Raw genomic sequence first — 17893 nt, forward strand, 5'->3', positions numbered from 1 at the left:
TAGACCACATGTTAGGCCATAAAGCAAGCCTCAGCAAATTTAAAAAAAATCAAAATCATGCCATACATCTTCTCTGACCACAATGGAATTAAGCAGAAAATCAACAACTCATGAATTTCTAGAATATATGTAAACACATGGACTGAACAACATGTTCCTAAATAAACAGTGGGTCACTGGAGAAATTTCTGGAAATGAAAGAAAACACCAATTAAACATATCAAAACTTATGGGATAAAACAAAAGCAGAGTTAAGAGGAAAGTTCATAGCAATTGGTGCCTACATCAAGAAATTGGAAAGGCACCAAATGAGCTATCGATACATCTCAAGGTCTTAGAAAAACAACAGCAAACCAAACCCAAAACAGTAGGAGAAAAGAAATAATTAAAGTTAGAAAAGAAATAAAATCGAAACCCAAAGAAGAGAAAAGATCAGCAAAACAAAAAACAAGTTTTTTGAAAAAATAAAATTCACAAACCATTGGCCCAACTAACTTAAAAAAAGAGAAAACCCAAATCAATAAAATTGGAGATAAAAAAAAGAAATGTAACAACAGACACCACAAAAATAAAAAGAATCATCAGAAATTACTACAAACAACTGTTTGCCAACAAATCAGGAAACCTAGATAGACAGATGGATAGATTCCTAGACACACACAACCTACCTAAATTGAGCCACAAAGACACAGAAAACATGACCACCAATAACCAAGACAGAAATTGAATCAGTAATAAAGAGCCACTCAGTAAAGAGGCCATCCCACTCCTGGGAATTTACCCAAGTCAAATAAAACCAGCCTATGAAAGTTATCTGTACCCCCATGTTTAGCACAGCTCAATTCACAATAGCTAAGATGTGGAATCAACCCAAAGGTCTGTCAACTGAAGACTGGATAAAGAAATTATGGGATATGTACACCATATAATACTACACAACAGTAAAAAAAAGGGGGGGGGGGATTCCTGTCATTTTCAACAAAATAGATGAAACTGGAAAACATCATACTTTGTGAAATAAGCCAGTCCCAAAAGCACAAATACCATATGTTCTCTCTAATCTATGATAAATAATAGAGTACCTAAAAGGTAGTCTATAGAAGTGAAAGTGACATTTCAAGATACAATGACTTGGGGCCAGCACCGCGGCTCATTAGCCTAATCCTCCGCCTTGCAGCACCGGCACACCGGGTTCTAGTCCCAGTCGGGGCACCGGATTCTGTCCCGGTTGCTCCTCTTCCAGGCCAGCTCTCTGCTGTGGCCAGGGAGTGCAGTGGAGGATGACCCAAGTCCTTGGGCCCTGCACCCCATGGGAGACCAAGATAAGTACCTGGCTCCTGCCATCGGATCAGCGCGGTGCACCGGCCGCACCGCGCTGGCCGCGGCGGCCATTGGAGGGTGAACCAACGGCAAAAGAAGACCTTTCTCTGTCTCTCTCTCTCAGTGTCCACTCTGCCTGTCAAAAAAAAAAGAAAAAAAATAAAAAGATACAATAACTTGGAATAGCCCTTGTCTCAACTTTTGAGGAACAGTTTTATTTTTCAAACTATTTGTTGAACTCTTTATTTAGTATAGAGTTAATTATATGTGTATAAAGTTAATTGAAAATAGATCTTAGAAAAAATTAAGAATGGGATTAGGAGAGGGAGGAGGAAGAGGGGTGGGAGGGTAGATATAGTGGGAGAATCACTATATTCCTAATATTGTATTTATGAAATGCGTGAAGTTTGTATTCCTTAAATAAAAGGTGTCTGGATAGCTGGCAGTACCAAGTAGAGATACGGGCTCTGGTTCGAGTCTCAGCTGCTCTACTTCCAATCCAGCTCTCTGCTATGGCCTGAGAAAGCAGTAGAAGACAGTTTAAGTCCTTGGGCCCCTGCACCCACGTAGGAGACCTGGAAGAAGCTCCTGGCTCCTGGCTTTGGATTGGCACAGCTCTGGCCCTTGTGGCCATCTGGGGAGTGAACCAGCAGACAGAAGACCTCTCTCTCTCTCTCTGCCTCTGCCCCTTTGTAACTCCACCTTTCAAATAAATAAATCTTTTAAAAATAATAAAAAATAAAAGGTTTCTGGGAAAAATTTTTTTAAAATAAATGAAAACTTCAAAATTAAATTAAAAAGTACCTGATCTCATGGAGTGTGTGAGTGAATGTGTGTAATACTTTATCCATTTAGTATTTTTTTTGTTTTCGTACCATTGGTTGAACTCTGTAATTAACACACAATTATTCTTAGGGGTTTAAATTTTAACTGAAAAGTGATCCCTGTTAGGAATTTGGAAAACATTATGCTGAGTGAAATAAGCCAATCCCAAAGGGACAAATACCACTTGTTCTCCTTTATAGGTGACAACTAACTGAGCACCAAAAAGGAAACCTGTTAAAGTGAAATGAACACTATGCGAAATGGTGACTTGATCAGCCCTCACCCTGACTGTTGATGAGCAACTTAATATGTTATCCCTCTTAGTATTTTTTTTGTTTGTTTGTTCTACTTAATACTTTTGGTTGAATACTGTAATCAATACACAATTATTCTTAAGTGCTGAAACTTAACTGAAAAGTGATTGCTGTTAAATATAAGAGTGGGAATAAGAGAGGGAAGAGATGTGCAATTCGGGACATGCTCAAGCTGACTTACCTCAAACGGTAGAGTTAGAAACATACCAGGGGATTCCAATTCAATCCCATCAAGGTGGCATGTACCAATGCCATCTCACTAGTCCCAGTGATCAATTTCTGTTCACAATTGATCATAATGATAGGACTAAGAACCAAAGGGATCACATAAACAAGAATAGTGTCTGCAAATATTAGCTGATAGAATAAAAAAGGGAGAGAATGATCCAACATGGGAAGTGAGATACACAGCAGACCCACAGAATGGCAGATGTCCTAAACAGCACTCTGGCCTCAGAGTCAGCCCTTAAGGCATGCGGATCCGGCTGAAAAGCCCATGAGAGTATTTCAGGCATGGAAAGCCAAGACACTCTGGCAAGAAAAAAAAAAATGAAATGACCTAAATGAAAGATCTCTGCGAGTGAGTTCCTAGTGGAAAAAACAGGGCATTAAAGAAGGTGGTACCTTTCTCTGAAGGGAGGAGAGAACTTCCACTTTGACCATGGCCTTGTCTAAAAATGATCAGAGTCAGTGAACTCAGGGGGCTTCCATAGCCTTGGCAGCTCATGACAAGAGCTTAGGGTGATTACTGATGCCATAAACAAGAGTGTCAATTTGTTAAGTCAACAACAGGAGTCACTGTGCACTTACTCCTCATATAGGGTCTTTGTCCTTACTGTGCTGTACATTGAGATTTAATGCTATAACTAGTACTCAAACAGTATTTTTCACTTTATGTTTCTGTGTGGGAGCAAACTGTTGAAATTTTTGCTTAATGTATGCTAAACTGATCTTCTGCATATAAAGAGAATCGAAAATGAATCTTGATGTGAATGGAAGGGGAGAGGGAGTGGGAAAGGGGAGGGTTGCAGGTGGGAGGGACGTTATGGAGGGGAAGCCATTGTAATCCATAAGCTGTACTTTGGAAATTTATATTCATTAAATAAAAGTTTAAAAAAAAAAAAAGTACCTGATCTCATGGAGTGTGTGATTTAATTTTCACCTGAAGAGGAACTATCAGATGGTAACTAATACTCCCTAGTAGAAATAAATCCAAAGGTCCTCAAATATCTTTTGTATTTCTATTTCTTTAACAGCCTATTTCATATTACATGCTTCAATCACTTGTAAGTACTTTTAGAATATAGACCAAGTCACACATTACTGCATCTGCAGAACCCAGCACAATGCATAGCATACAAGTGACATGAAATATTATCTTTATTGAATGAATAAGTTATGATACCCACTATGACCTCTGCTCCAAGTTCCAGGGCCATGATCTCCTTTTGCGTGTTAGATAGTTCCATTTACTGTAACCCAGCTTTATCTCTCACATAATTAAAACCAAATTTATCACCATCCTTGACAAATCTACAAGCTTTCATGGAGTCCCCACTTCTAACACTGGTGTCATTCCTTTCCTTGAATTATTTGTGATAAAATCTAAGCTGCTTAACTAGTCTCTCCAAACTGAGATGCAACACAACCCTTTCAGAAAAAAATGAATTAATGGGGTCAGCACTGTCATGTAGCTAGCTGTATGAAGCTGCCACTGACATCCCATTTGGGCACTGGTTCAAGACATGTATGCTCCATTTCTGATCCAGTTCCCTGATAATGACCTGGGAAAGCAGAGGAGGACGGCCCAACTGCCTGGGCCCCTGCACCCAGCGGAAGACCCAGAAGCAGCTCTGGGCTGCTGGCTTCCACCTGGCATAGCCCTGGCTGTTACAGCCATTTGCAGAGTGAATCAGCAGGTGAATATTCTGTATGTCTCCCTCTCCCTTTCGCTCTATAACTCTTTGAAATAATAAAAAATAAATGTAAAAAAGGAAAAAAAATTATTGTTTTATTTATACTGCCTAAAAACAGTTACTTTATATCTTTGCAAAGAAAACTATGCTTTGGACATCTAGCTTAGAAATCCAGATTCAATTAGAGCATCGGTGTTACTTCAATTCTTTAAAATTGTCTTGCCTTATAAAGTTTTTCTCTGCATTTTTATTTTTCTGCATTACCTCAATTGCAGTAGTCTTCTACTGGAGTTTTTTTTTTTTTAAAGACTTATTTATTTATTTTAAATGCAGACTTACAGAGAGAGAAGGAGATACATAGAGACCGAGAAAGAGAGATATCTTCCCTCTGCTAGTTTACTCCCCAAATGGCCACAACCAGCGGGGCTGGCCCAGGCCAAATCCAGGAGCCAGGAGCTTCTTTCTGGTCTCCCACATAGGTGCAAGGGCCCAAGGACCTGGGACATCCTCCGTTCCTTCCCAGGCACGTTAGCAGGGAGCTGGATTGGAGGTGGAGCGCTGGATTTTAACCAGATCCCATATGGGATGCTGGCTCTGCAGTCCACGCTTTAACCTGCTAAGCCCACAGCACAGGCCCCATACTGAAGATACTTTAAGGAAAAGGTATACAGAAAAGAGGTAGTCCATTCTACCACGAGCAGAGGTTTTCCCAGGACTGGAAAAATCTACATTTGTTCATATGTTGTATCAGAAGTCATTCTATAATACTCCATGGCCTAACCTAACCTTCTCATTTTCAACTGTCAATCATTAATAACAAAGTTTAGGAGAAGACGACAAAGTGGGAAAGAATAAATTACAGGACAAGAATAAGGAGTCTGGAGAGAAATCTGTTCAGTCTGAACCTATGAAAGCAGTTACCATGTATTCAATCAAGATGGCGACAGGCAAGAGAGAAAACCTGTGAGGGCCAGTCTTGCCCGGTCACTGGTCCCTCAGCTGGGGACAATCACGATACTGTTTTACAGTGCTTCCACACCACTGTTCATAAGGGACAGAAGGTCGCAGCCGCGGGCCACCCCCTCCACCCGTGAGTCGCGGCACTCACCATCACAATCGGCCTCACTGGGATGTTCTCCTGCGAAGTGCCTGGCGGGGGATCACTCCACGCTGGGAACTTAATAACATCCTTTTGGGACGAGGGCTTTTTCGGATATGGTTTCAGAGGTGAGGAAGGAGGAAACCTAAAAACCAAGAACGATTTGTTATTGCAGCAGTGGCAGACACTGACATTTTAACAACAATATCCAGGTCTTGTGCCCTTGCAAATTTATGCAGTAATTCCACACTTAATGAGCCCACACTTAACCAAATTATTACACATGACTGGTTGCATCTAATTGTATCTTTTGTTTTATTTCATATCTATATATCTATATATTCACTCATGGGGCCAGCACTGTGGTAGGGCAGGTTAGGCTGCCCACTGTGACACCAGCATCCCATTGGAGCACCAGTTCAAGTGCCAGTTGCTTCACTTCTGATCCCTGCTAATGTGCCTGGTAAGCAGTGGGAGATGGTCCAAGTGCTTGGGCCCCTGCCAACAACCTGGAAACCTGAGTGGAGCCAGGCTCCTGGCTAAGCCTGACCTGGCCTAGCCTTGGCAGGTGCAGCCATTTGGGGGAGTGAATCAGTGAAGAGAAGATCGATCTCTCTCTGTCTCACCCTCTCTATATACAACTTTGCTTTTCAAATAAATAAATCCTTAAAAAATAAAATATTCATTCATTAGGCCCAACAAAAAGCATTTATGGGGAAAAACAGGAAGCAATTACATGATACACGCTTTAGATAAATAAATAAAATCCATTTTCTTATCATTTGATTTTCATGATCAAAGATGTTTTTAGTAGGATGCCTGGGTAAGCCGTTTCTTTCACCAACTCAAAATCCTTTCTATCTCATAACTCCAAAATCTGCAGGTGGCATATTATAAATGAGAATTATCAATAGAAAAATCTGAGTAATACTTGCTAAGGAAGAGTATATTAACATGAAAACCATTTGGCCTCATACTTTTTCCCTCAAGTAACCAACACTTGGCACAGAGACTGAAACTTCAGTCTAAGAAATCTATTGGGAAAGCAGCCTAGAAAGCCCCCCAGTGAGGGAGTGGCTCTCAGAAGGAAAGCCAAGGGCACTCTCGGAGCAAGGGAAACGCTGAGGGCCCTCCCAGAACAACAAAAAGAACAACGTGGCACAATTCGTACCTGTGTGGGAATGTGTAACCTACAGCAACCCTGTAGCCTTAAAATGTCCAAATGAAATGTATGCAAATATTCGAGGGAGACAAAGAAACTAAGACTGTACATAAGGCAATGCCCCACTTGGTTTGGGGCTCAGCCTTGAACATTAATTCCCTGGACCCATGTCCACAGGAACAGCACTACTGCTTCCTGCCGTGAGCCTTGATGCTGCCAGCACCGCAGGCGGAGGATTAGCCTATTGAGCCATGGCACCGGCCTTTTTTCTTTTCTTAAAAATTATTTATTTGAAAGAGCTACAGAGAGTGAGAGACACAGAGGGACAGAGAGAGAAAGAATCTTCCATCTGCTAGTTCACAGCCCCGTACATCACACACTGGCTCATGTCTATAGTTTTCAAGGAAAGTTTATATCAAGGTGAATCAGGAGACAGAAAGAGGGAGAGACAGAAAGTCTTCCATTCACTCCCTAAATGGCCACACAGCTGGAGCTCAGCCAATCCAAAGCCAGGGGCTTCTTCCGGGTCTTCCACACAGGTTCAGGGGCTCAAGTACTTGGACCATCATCTGCTGCTTTCCCAGTCCATTAGCAGAGAGCTGGATCAGAAGATGAGCACCCAGGACATGAACTGGTGCCCATATGGGATGCCAGCACTGCAGGTGGAGGCTTAGCCTACCACACCACAGCACTAGCCCCTGATGTAAACATTTTTGGACCTGAGTTCCTAAGCTTGGCTTTCCCATGAACTATATGTTTCCTTTGGAATGTAAAAGTCTCTCTAAATCACAATTTAAATTAGATGATATATAAATTTCCTTCTAGGTTCAAATATGTGTTTCTGGTATTCCCAAACTCAGAAATAGGGAATATCTTCCAAACAGCAGAGTAGAATCTCTTTTACTTTTTTTTAATTTAAATTTTTATTTATTAGTCAGAGAGACAGAGATCTTCTATTCACTGGTCCACTCCCCAAACACCTACAACTGACAGGACTGGGCCAGGCTGAAGCCAAGAGCCTGGAACCCAATGTGAGCCTCCCTCATGGGTGGCAGGGAACAAAGTACTGGAGCTATCACCTGCTGCCTCCAGGGTGTGCATCAGCAGGAAGCTGGATCAGGGGCAGAGCCACGCCTCACACCCAGGGACTCTGAGCACCCCATAGCGGCAATAACTGCTACACCAAACTCCCAGCCCCAGAGTAGAATTTCTCACTGCAGAACAGTGATGGAAGACACGCCAGGGAGTCACTTCTTCCCTCCACCCAGAGAAGATGAGCTCCCTGCTCACAGCCATCAGAAGAAGGCCTGCTATCTTCTCCCAGAAGTCTGGCTACCTTGCTGAGATAAAATGCAGAGGAGCTCCCTCCAGTGGACTGCTTTTATTTTGTGCATTGGAAGTCATCAATTTAATCCTAATATCTTAATCTTCTAACATTGGACTTGACAGCCCTTTAGAAATGATGTGGCTCAAAGGCCACATTTTTCACCTAGGGAAATTAGGGCCCATGAGAGAAAAGCCCCTGAACAAAAATAAATAAATTAATTAATTAATTAATTAAATAAAATAAATCCATCTTCTACAAAAGATCTGCAAATCCTTTAACAAAAAAACTACAAAACTTTATTGAAAGATATTAACTAAATTGACAGAAAAATATACTTTAGTGAATAAGAAGACTCCGCATCATAAAATACCACTTTTCCCTATGAAGATAGAGAGACGATGAAATCCAACGAAACGTTTTTCATGAAATATGATTATAAAACTTACATGAAAATGCGAAGTGCTAAAAATAATCAAGACATTGTTTTCAAGACATTGTTTTCTTTTTTTTTTAAGATTTATTTAATTATTTGAAAGTCAGAGTTACACAGAGAGAGGAGAGGCAGAGACAGAGGTCTTCTATCCGCTGGTTCACTCCCCAACTGACCTCAACAGCCGGAGATGCACCAATCCAAAGCCAGGAGCCAGGAGCTTCTTCCGGGTCTCCCAAGCGGGTGCAGGGGCCCAAGGACTTGGGCATCTTCTACTGCTTTCCCAGGTCATAGCAGAGAGCTGGATTGGAAGAGGAGCAGCTGGGTCTTGAACCAGCGCCCATATGGGATGCCAGTGCTTAGGCCAGCGTGTTAACCCTCTGCACCACAGTGCCGGCCCCAAGACATTGGTTTTAAAATAAACTTATTGGCACCAGCATTGTGGTGTAGTGGGTAAAGCCGCTGCCTGCAATGCCTGCATCCCCTATGGGCACTGGTTCGAGTCTTAGCTGCTCCACTTCTGATTCAACTCCATGCTAACACACCAAGGAAAGCAGTGGAAGGTGGCCCAAGTACTTGGACCTCCTCGGGGGAGACCCCGAGGAAGCTACTGGCTCCTGGCTTCAGCCTGGCCCAGCCCTGGTCATTGCAGCCATTTGGGGAGTGAACCAGCAGGTGGAAGATCTTTCTCTCTGCATCTGTCTATCTCTGTCACTCTCTAAGGCTGCCTTTCAAATAAATAAAATAAATCTTAAAAAAAAAAAAAACACTCCCTGCACAATATCTACCAAAATAATACATAAATAAGTAAACTTAGCTTTTATTTCCATTTTCCATGAACTTTTTAAGATTTATTTATTTGAAAGGCAGAGTTAGAAAGAGAATGAGAGAGAGAGAGAAAGAGAGATCTTCCAGTTGCTAGTTCACTCCCCAGATGGCTGTAACAGCCAGGGCTGGGTCAGGCCAAAGCCAGGAGCCAAGAACTCCATCCCAGTCTCCCACATGGATGCAGGGGCCCAAAGACTTGGGCCATCTTCTACTGCTTTTCCCAAGCACATTAGCAGAGAGCTGGATTGGAAGTGGAACACCAAGGACTCAAATGGGTGCCCATATGGGATGCTGGTGTTGCAGGCGGTGGCTTAACCAGCTATACCACAATGTCTGCCTCAAGACATTCTTAAAGAAGAAAAACAAATTGCAGTGGCTTACCTTACCAAAAATCAAAGCCAATGAAGACAATGTGGTAGAGCGATACTGATGGATGACACGAACCACAGCTACCTAATCTCAGCATTGCAACCATAGCTACTCAGTCTCAGCAGAACGCTTAGCCTCAGCCCTGTCCTCTACCCACTCGAGTACTGGTGGCACCTTCCAACACACCTGCTGTGACTAACAAAATTTTCTCCAGATTCTGCCCAACGGCCCCTCTAAAATGGCCATGCCTAGAAAAAGAGATGAACACACTCATGTTTAAAAACATGGCTTATAACAGAGTAGACACTGCAAATCAGTGGAAAAACAAGGTAAGTACTGTGCCAACTGGTTATCCATTTTTTAAAAAGATTTATTTATTTTATTTGAAAGGCAGAGTTACAGAGAGGCAGAGGCAGAGAAAGAGAGAGAGATTTTCCATGTGCTGGTTCACTCCCCAAATGGCTGCAATGGCCAGAGCTGTGCCAATCCAAAGCCAGGAGCCAGGAGCTTCTTCTGGGTCTCCCATATGGCTGCAGGTGCCCGAGGACTTGGGCCATCTTCTACTGCTTTCCCAGGCCATAGCAGAGAGCTGGATTGGATGTGGAGCAGCCGGGACTCGAACCAGAGCCCATATGGGATGCTGGCACTGCAGTTGGCGGCTTTACCGACTAAGCCACGGCGCCATCCCCTGGTTATTGTGAAAAGTGAAACTGCACTCCTCGGCAGACTGCCACATTTCCAAGGATCTTCACATTCCCAGAGTTGTTGACCAGGCACCCCAGACCACACGACCTTCTGCAACGTGAGCTTGCCGCTGCTGTGTCAAGAGGCAGAGTGCACGTCCCCACTCTTGCTGAGTCTGAGTGAGCTTTAAGTTTCTATAAACAAAATATGGCAGAAGCACTAACCCTTAACTAGCTGGCTTCTCTTCATGCCTCTTGAACTCTCGCTCTCATATCATGCATTCCTGTAAAGCTCCCTCTTGGAAACCAGTAACCAAGAAGTGTGACTACCCTAGGGCCACCATGTTGTGACACTCCTAAATGACAGGACAATTCCCCAGAAGATGAGAAATGGCGTGGAAAGAAACTGAAGTCAAGGAGCACCAAAGCTCCAGATTTGCACAAAAAAAAAAAAAAAAAAAAAAAAAATCATTCTCGGGTGAACTTCCCAGCCCTCCTTCTCCTGAGACTGACAACTTGCTAGGATGGTTCACAATACTTTGTTTACCTGTTTCTTATAAAAGAGATCATAAAGGATGGGGATGAACACCCAGGGGAAGACATGATAAGGGTGACGTGAGGCAGGGAGCCCACATAGAGCTTGGACTCCCCCTTTGGGCATGCGCCTTCCCTCGCCTCCAGGTGCTGAAGATTCCACAACCCAGACTCTCAAAGCTTACAGCCAGGCCCTTTCCCATCACTTCCCCAGGGGTGATGGGTGGGGCTTGCAGTTCCAACTCTAATCCTCTCATGATTCCTTCTTTCTGAAAAATCTCTAAGTAGTTTCATTGGCATAAACGCAGGAGGCTCCCAAGGGCTCATTATGAATAACCAAAGGTACTCCAATCACTCAGGGAATGGTTTTAGGAACTCTATGGCAGGAACCAGGGACAAGCACCAGGCTTTCACATTACACCACAGGTTCCTAAAATTTGAAGGGTGTTGCACCATAACAGACTTGTAAGTGGCCCAATACAGAAGAGAGCCTGTCAAAGGGATCTGTTATGTGTAATTTTACCTAATGCAATAAACCACGAAAGATTCATAAGAAAGCTCAACATTTTTTCTTTTTCTTAAAGATTTATTTATTTATTTATTTGAAAGTCAGGGTGACACAGAGAGAAGGAGAGGCAGAGAGAGAGAGAGAGAGAGAGAGACAGAATAGAGAGGTCTTCCATCCACTATTACTCCCCAGTTGGCTGCGTTGGCTGGAACTTCACCCATCCGAAGCCAGGAGCCAGGAGCTTCTTCTGGATCTCCCATGTGGGTGCAGGAACCCAAGCATTTGGACCATCTTCTACTGCTTTCCCAGGCCAAAGCAGAGAGCTGGACTGGAAGTGGAGCAGCCGGGTCCCAAACCAATGCCCATATGGGATGCTGGCACAGCAGGCAGCAGCTTTACCCACTACATTACAGTGCCAGCCCCAAAACTCAACATTCTTAAGATAACAGTACTAGCAGAATCACCATCCTGGTACAGTTCAATTGGAACCTGAAGAACACATCCACTTGAACATTTCAAAATGAAAAGATCAGCCAACACTCTCAAATGTCTATAAGCAAGAAGTATCTGAGAAAGTTACCCCCACTGGAAATACAGGTCATTTATTATGGAAAAGAAAGAATGACTCAGAATGCAGAGCCAGAAGTCCAGGAGGTAGAGCCAGGATTCACAGACAATCACTCCTAGGAAGCAGACCTGAGCCCTAATCAAGGAATGGGAGATACGCACCTAATGCTTGCTGTATGTAACGTCATAATAGTATGAAACTTAAAGTCTTGATGGGGAGGGTGAATGCAGCTTGAACATGAAAGCAATATTGTTATGGCTGGAGGCAAAGTATGACAGCTTGTATTTTCTAAGGATGGCAAACGCAATATCTGCCATCCCTGAGGTGACTGCACGCCCCCATCAGAAGCCCAGTGAGTGAGCTGACAAGTGAAATACAGCAGAACTTCCAGCACAGACCTTAGCTGACGGACAGTTTTCTTTCCTGATGGGAATACTTGCTCCTGGGAGCTTCATTCTTGGGAGCTAGCCACCAGGTTAAGCATGGCAACTACCCTAAGACCATCATCACCCACACGCAGACGCTCTAGTGCATGGTGGTGAACGTTCACCCTGTGGGCCTTCTAAGGCCGAAGACATCATTTGGTCTAGCCCTGCCAAGGTAACCGCAGATGGGATGCAAAATTCAATTCATCTATAGCAGGCTAATTTTTAAGTTGACAATTGGGGCCGGCAGTGTGGCGTAGTGCGTAAAGCCACCACCTGCAATGCCAACATCCCATATGGGCCTGACTGCTCCACTTCCAATCCAACTACCTGCTACTGCACCTGGGAAAGCAGCAGAGGGTGGCCTAAGTGCTTGGGCCCCCGCACACATGTGGAAAAGCCAGAAGAAGCTCCTGGCTCTTGGCTTCAGCCTGGCCCAGCCCTGGCCATTAAGGCCAACTGGAAGGTTTTCTCTCTCGGTCTCTCCTTCTCTTTGTCTGTCTGTATGTCTCTCTCTCTGTAACTCTGCCTTTCAAATAAATAAAACAAATCTATGTACTGTGGCGTAGCAAGTAAAGTTGCCACCTGCAGTGCCAGCATCCCATATGGGCACCGGTTTGAGACCCGGCCACTCCACTTCCAGTCCAGCTCTCTGCTATGGGGTGGGAAAGCAATAAAAAATGGCCCAAGTCCTTGGGCCCCTGCACCTGCGTGGGAGACCCAGAAGAAGCTCCTGACTCCAGGCTTCGGATCAGCGCAGCTTCAGCAGTTGTGGCCAATTGGATGGAAGACTTTTCTCTCTCTCTGCCTCTCTTCTCTGTAACTCTTTCAAGTAAATAAATAAATCTTTAAAAAAAAAAAAAAACTAAAATGCCTTTTAAAAAAATAAAATTAAAAGAAATCTTAAAATGTTGATATGCCCTGTGAATGATGTTATAAATATCCAAATAGTCCTCGGCAGAAAAAGGGTTCCCCACCCCCGACCACATAAATAGAGGGAGAGACCAAGACGCACAAAGGCTCCACGATTGTAAGAAGAAAAAAGCTATCTTATGAGTGAATTTTCTAGCCTAATTGATGAACTGTGGGTAAAGGGCAAACAGCCAGCAGAGCTCTCTGACACAAATCCCATGAGCAAAATAAAATTAATTTAAGCCTCCCAAGTTGAGAGTAGATTGTTTTTCAGCAATAGAAAACCAGAGCAATCCCCAAGCCACACCTTAAATAAGAAACATGAGCAAAACCATTAACCTTACGGCACAGGATAAGAAACTGGCTCTCTGCTCTTGGGTAACGAAGAGATTCCTAAGCAAGATATTAAAACCATGCAGCGTAACAAAAAGGACTGATACATTTAACTTCATGAAACTGGAGAACTTTTTTGTTCATCATGTTGCCATAAATAAAATGAAAAAAAGTGAGCTAAAGGGGTAAGAGATTTGGCACAGCAATCAAGACACTGATTGGAATGCCATCAGCTCATATCAGAGCAACTGGTTCAAGTCCAGGCTCCTCCATTTCCAATCCAGCTTCCCACTGATGTATACCCTGGGAGGCAGAAGATGATGGCTCAAGTACTACAGTCCCTGCCAACCATGTGGGAGACCTGCACTGAACACTGGGCTCCTGCTCCAGCTCCGGCTGTTGCAAGTATGTGGGAAGCAAACCAGCAGATAGAAGATCTCTCTGTCTCTGTCTCTATCTCTGTCTCTGACTTTCAAATAAAATTAAATTCAAAAAAAAGAGAGCTCTTTATTGCCCATACAACTGAAAAATATTGATATCTAGCATATTTTCTAAAAATGTTAAATATCTATAAGAAAAAAATTCTTCAGAAAAAGATAAAAAGATATGAACCAGGCATTTCTGGATGTGGAACCAGGAACAATGAATAAACATATAAATAGATATTCAATCCCATCACTGATCAACGAAATTCAAAATAACATCACAATGAGGCCATAATTCATAGATATTAGATTTGCAAAAGCTTAAGTCAGTTAATATCAAATATCTTGTAGTAATAGAATAAAAATCAGTATATCCATTATGGAAAACAGCTTGTATCTAATAAAGTTGAATATGCACTGAACAAATTCCACTCCCAGGCAACTCCAAGTATCCTAAAGAGACTCGTGCATGTGTACAGAAGGTGGTAGGTCTACAAATGTTCATGGCAGTAATGTGTATAATACCAAAAACCTGGAAGCAACCCAAACCTCCAAGCACAGGATATTAAATAGATGGTCATGTATTGATAGCAAACAATACAGCTATAAGAATTTAAGGCACTATAATTACATACATCAATATGGATAAATATCAAAAATACTGGGAAACAGAAGAACAAGCCAGATGATAGCTTTTATATAAAAGTCAGAAACAGGGAAAAATAGTTCAGAAACAAAAACCATATTATTCAGGGATACATGCATGAGTGACAAACAGAAGCAATGGACTAATCAACACAGATATCAGAATACTGATGACCTCTCAGGAGAAGATACAAAGTACAAATTTTGTAAATAGGTGTCTGCTTTGTTATTATTAAATTGTTCAGATACAGTTTATACACTCTCATATGAAAGCTACATTTCTCAATAAAAGCAAGTACATTTAAAAAGAGCAGAGTTCCCTCTAGTGGGCTACATTAGGTTTTTGCTTTAAAACTTGCAAACTTAATACTAATCTTACGATCATGAGCTACAAGATCCCCATACAAGAAACTATCCTAAACAAATTCTACATTTGTATACAGAAAACGAATCCACCATAGCTAATCTTCCAACAAAAAAGCCCACATCTCCTAGTTCAACTGTATTGCCAACTATTGGTAGGAGAAATGTAATTTTTAAGATAATTTACCAGGGGGCCAGTACTGTGGCATAGTGAGTGAAGTTGCCACCTGCGGTGCCAGCATCCCATGTGGGAATGGGTTCAAGTCCCAACTGCTACACTTCCGATTCAGCTCCCTTTTGATACTACTGGGAAAGCAGCAGCAGATGGCCCAACTGTGGGAAGCACAGAAGAAACTCCTGGCTTCAGACTGGTCCAGCTCCTGCCGTTGCGGCCATTTAGGGAATGAATCAGCAGATGGAAGAGCTCACTCACTCTCTTTTTCTAACTTTGCCTTTCAAATAAATCTCAAAAGTAATAATAATGATCTATCAGACTACCATCCTTTAGTGAATTTAGCTGACATAATTTAGAACCAATAACTTAATCAAACATAAAAATATTCTAAGGCATCCAAAGCATAAGGGAAATACAGTTTATAATGAACTTGGCTGAAGAATGACAGATCTTTAAGACAATTTAAAGTGCTTCCCACCATATGCAAATTCTAAAACTCTGCTTAATAGAAACAAATTTGCAGCTCAACAACTTTTGCCAATCTGACAAACAAATAACAACAAAAATTAGCCAGATATTGATCATTACAAGGGCCAGTCTCTGTGAGACTATTTGCCAGAATCCCATGATTTAGGCAAACCAACAGTAATGTCCTGAGCTTCACTATGCTCCAAAAACCCATTCAACATCTTTTCTAAGCCCAGTAGTGGCATACTCTAATAATGACATCTCACAATACTGCCTAAAGGTGTACCAAGAATGCAAAATGTCTAAGGACAGGAGAATGGGAAATGACTACAAAAACAGGTGTCAGATTAAGGGAGTCTTTGAACTCCAGCCTTGGAAATCTTTATTCCATATGAATAAAGATTCTATTATCAGTAAAGGATCAAATGAGTATTTTTTAAGATTTATTTTTGATTGATTTGAAAGGCAAAATGACAGAGAGAAGGAGAATCAGAAAAAAAGAGATCTTCCATTCACTGGTTCACTCACCAAATGGCCATAACAGCCAGGGATAGGCCAGGCTAAAACCAGGAGCTAGAAACTGTCTGGGTCTTCCACGTGGCTGGCATGGGCCCAAGGACGTGTGTCATCTTCCGCTGCCTCCCCAGGTGCATTACCAGGGAGCTGGATCAGAAGCAGACCAGCTGAGACTTTACCCAGCATTCCAGTAACAGATGCCAGCCTTAGATGCAACAGCTTAAACCTTTGTACCACAATGTCAACCCCTCAAATGAGTACTTTTAAGAGGAGGCGATGTGAGGTAATCGGAAAGGTACTCTATTTTAGATTAACATATTTAGAAAATAAATCCCATTTGCAACACAAGAAAAATATATATAAACTACCTGTGACTTAAAAAATTACAACCATTTACAATAGCACAAAATAAAATGAACTACTCAGACCTAAATCTAATTAAAAAAATATTCAGGATCTACATTTTCAAGCTTCAAAACACTGCTGAAAAACTAAACACTAAATAATTGAAGAAATACACCATGTTCAGGATTTAGAAGATTCAATTTTGTTAAGACAGTAAATCTTCCCAAACTCATCTATTTCACACAATTTCACTCAAAATTCCAGCAGCAAATTTCAGATAAACAAGCTTATTCTACAACATATACAGAAAGACGATCTAGAATAACCAACACAATTTTGAAAAGGAACCAAGTTGGAGGTCTCACATTATCCAGTTTCAGGATTTAATAGAAACCTACAGTAATCAAGACAATGGCTATTGGATAAAGCTAGACCCAGAACAGAGGGACAGTGGGAGAGGAGAAACAGAGGTGGCCTTAGCGACCCTCCTGTCCAGGGACCCCCACTAGACCCCGTGCCTCCCAGTCCCATAGTGCCGTACTCTGCAGACCCTGGTCCTATCTCAATGTTCTGATGCCAGGGACACAGCCAAGGGACTCTGGACTTCTGGTGGCCAGGGAGCAGCAGGAAAGAGAACTCACTGCCATGGCAGGGGCGACTGACCCCGATCAGGAGGGGAGGGCTGTGCCGACCAGATCTCCATGATGAGCTTGCTGCAGCCTTGTCTGACCGCAGCTGTGCACAGTCTGGGCAGAAACGTCAGCCTGGGAAGTGCAGGATTACCAAGGGTCCAGACCTTCAGAACCAAACTTCTGGGTCCTGTTAACAGCTAAGCCACTGAAAGCTGGCCCCCAAGTTGTGGCTGAGTGTGAGGGGAGAAGGGGTACGTGCACTAGTTATAGCCATGTGGCCTGCTGCAGCCACACAGCCTGTAGTCTTTCTAGCGATTTCCACCTTCTAGGTTTCCCTCAGGAAGAAAGCCTCATGAACGTATCCGAGGAAGCAGATCTGTGCAGCACAAGAAACGGACCGAGCCACCAGGACCCTGGCCACTGCCCGGCGCTGCTCGCAGCCTCGCAGGAGCAGGGTATGGGAGCTGAGCCAAGCCTACCAGAAGACGCAGGATTCCTGTTGCAGAAACTTCACTTGGGGACTCAGCACCCCCACCAAGCCTTCCCCGAACTGCACCCTGTGGTCCTGGCTCCTCCTGCCCAACTCATCTCTCCTGCTCTGCTTTCACCACAAGCCTCCCTCCATGGACTCCTGTTCCCTTCCCATGGATCCTCTCCAGGTGCCACCCCTTCCCGCCCCTGACATTCACTCTCCTGTACATCTAACCCCGCCTCAGCGTCTCCTTCACTTCAAGGACCTGGACTGGGAACCTGCTATGAAGTTGCACTCAT

The 17893-nt window shown here is 43.0% G+C and overlaps 1 protein-coding gene across 1 annotated transcript in view; it reads right to left on the minus strand.

Annotated features, from left to right (window-relative positions):
- The window catches only part of DEPDC1B (DEP domain containing 1B), a 118056-nt gene that overhangs the window by 63061 nt on the left and 37102 nt on the right, over nt 1-17893 (minus strand). The window contains exon 3 of the mRNA XM_070056735.1: nt 5484-5619. Coding sequence (XP_069912836.1) covers nt 5484-5619 — 136 coding nt within the window. The remainder of the gene's footprint in view (nt 1-5483; nt 5620-17893) is intronic.

The sequence above is a fragment of the Oryctolagus cuniculus genome, chromosome 14 (genome assembly GCF_964237555.1).
Source record: "Oryctolagus cuniculus chromosome 14, mOryCun1.1, whole genome shotgun sequence".
Lineage (NCBI taxonomy): Eukaryota > Metazoa > Chordata > Mammalia > Lagomorpha > Leporidae > Oryctolagus > Oryctolagus cuniculus.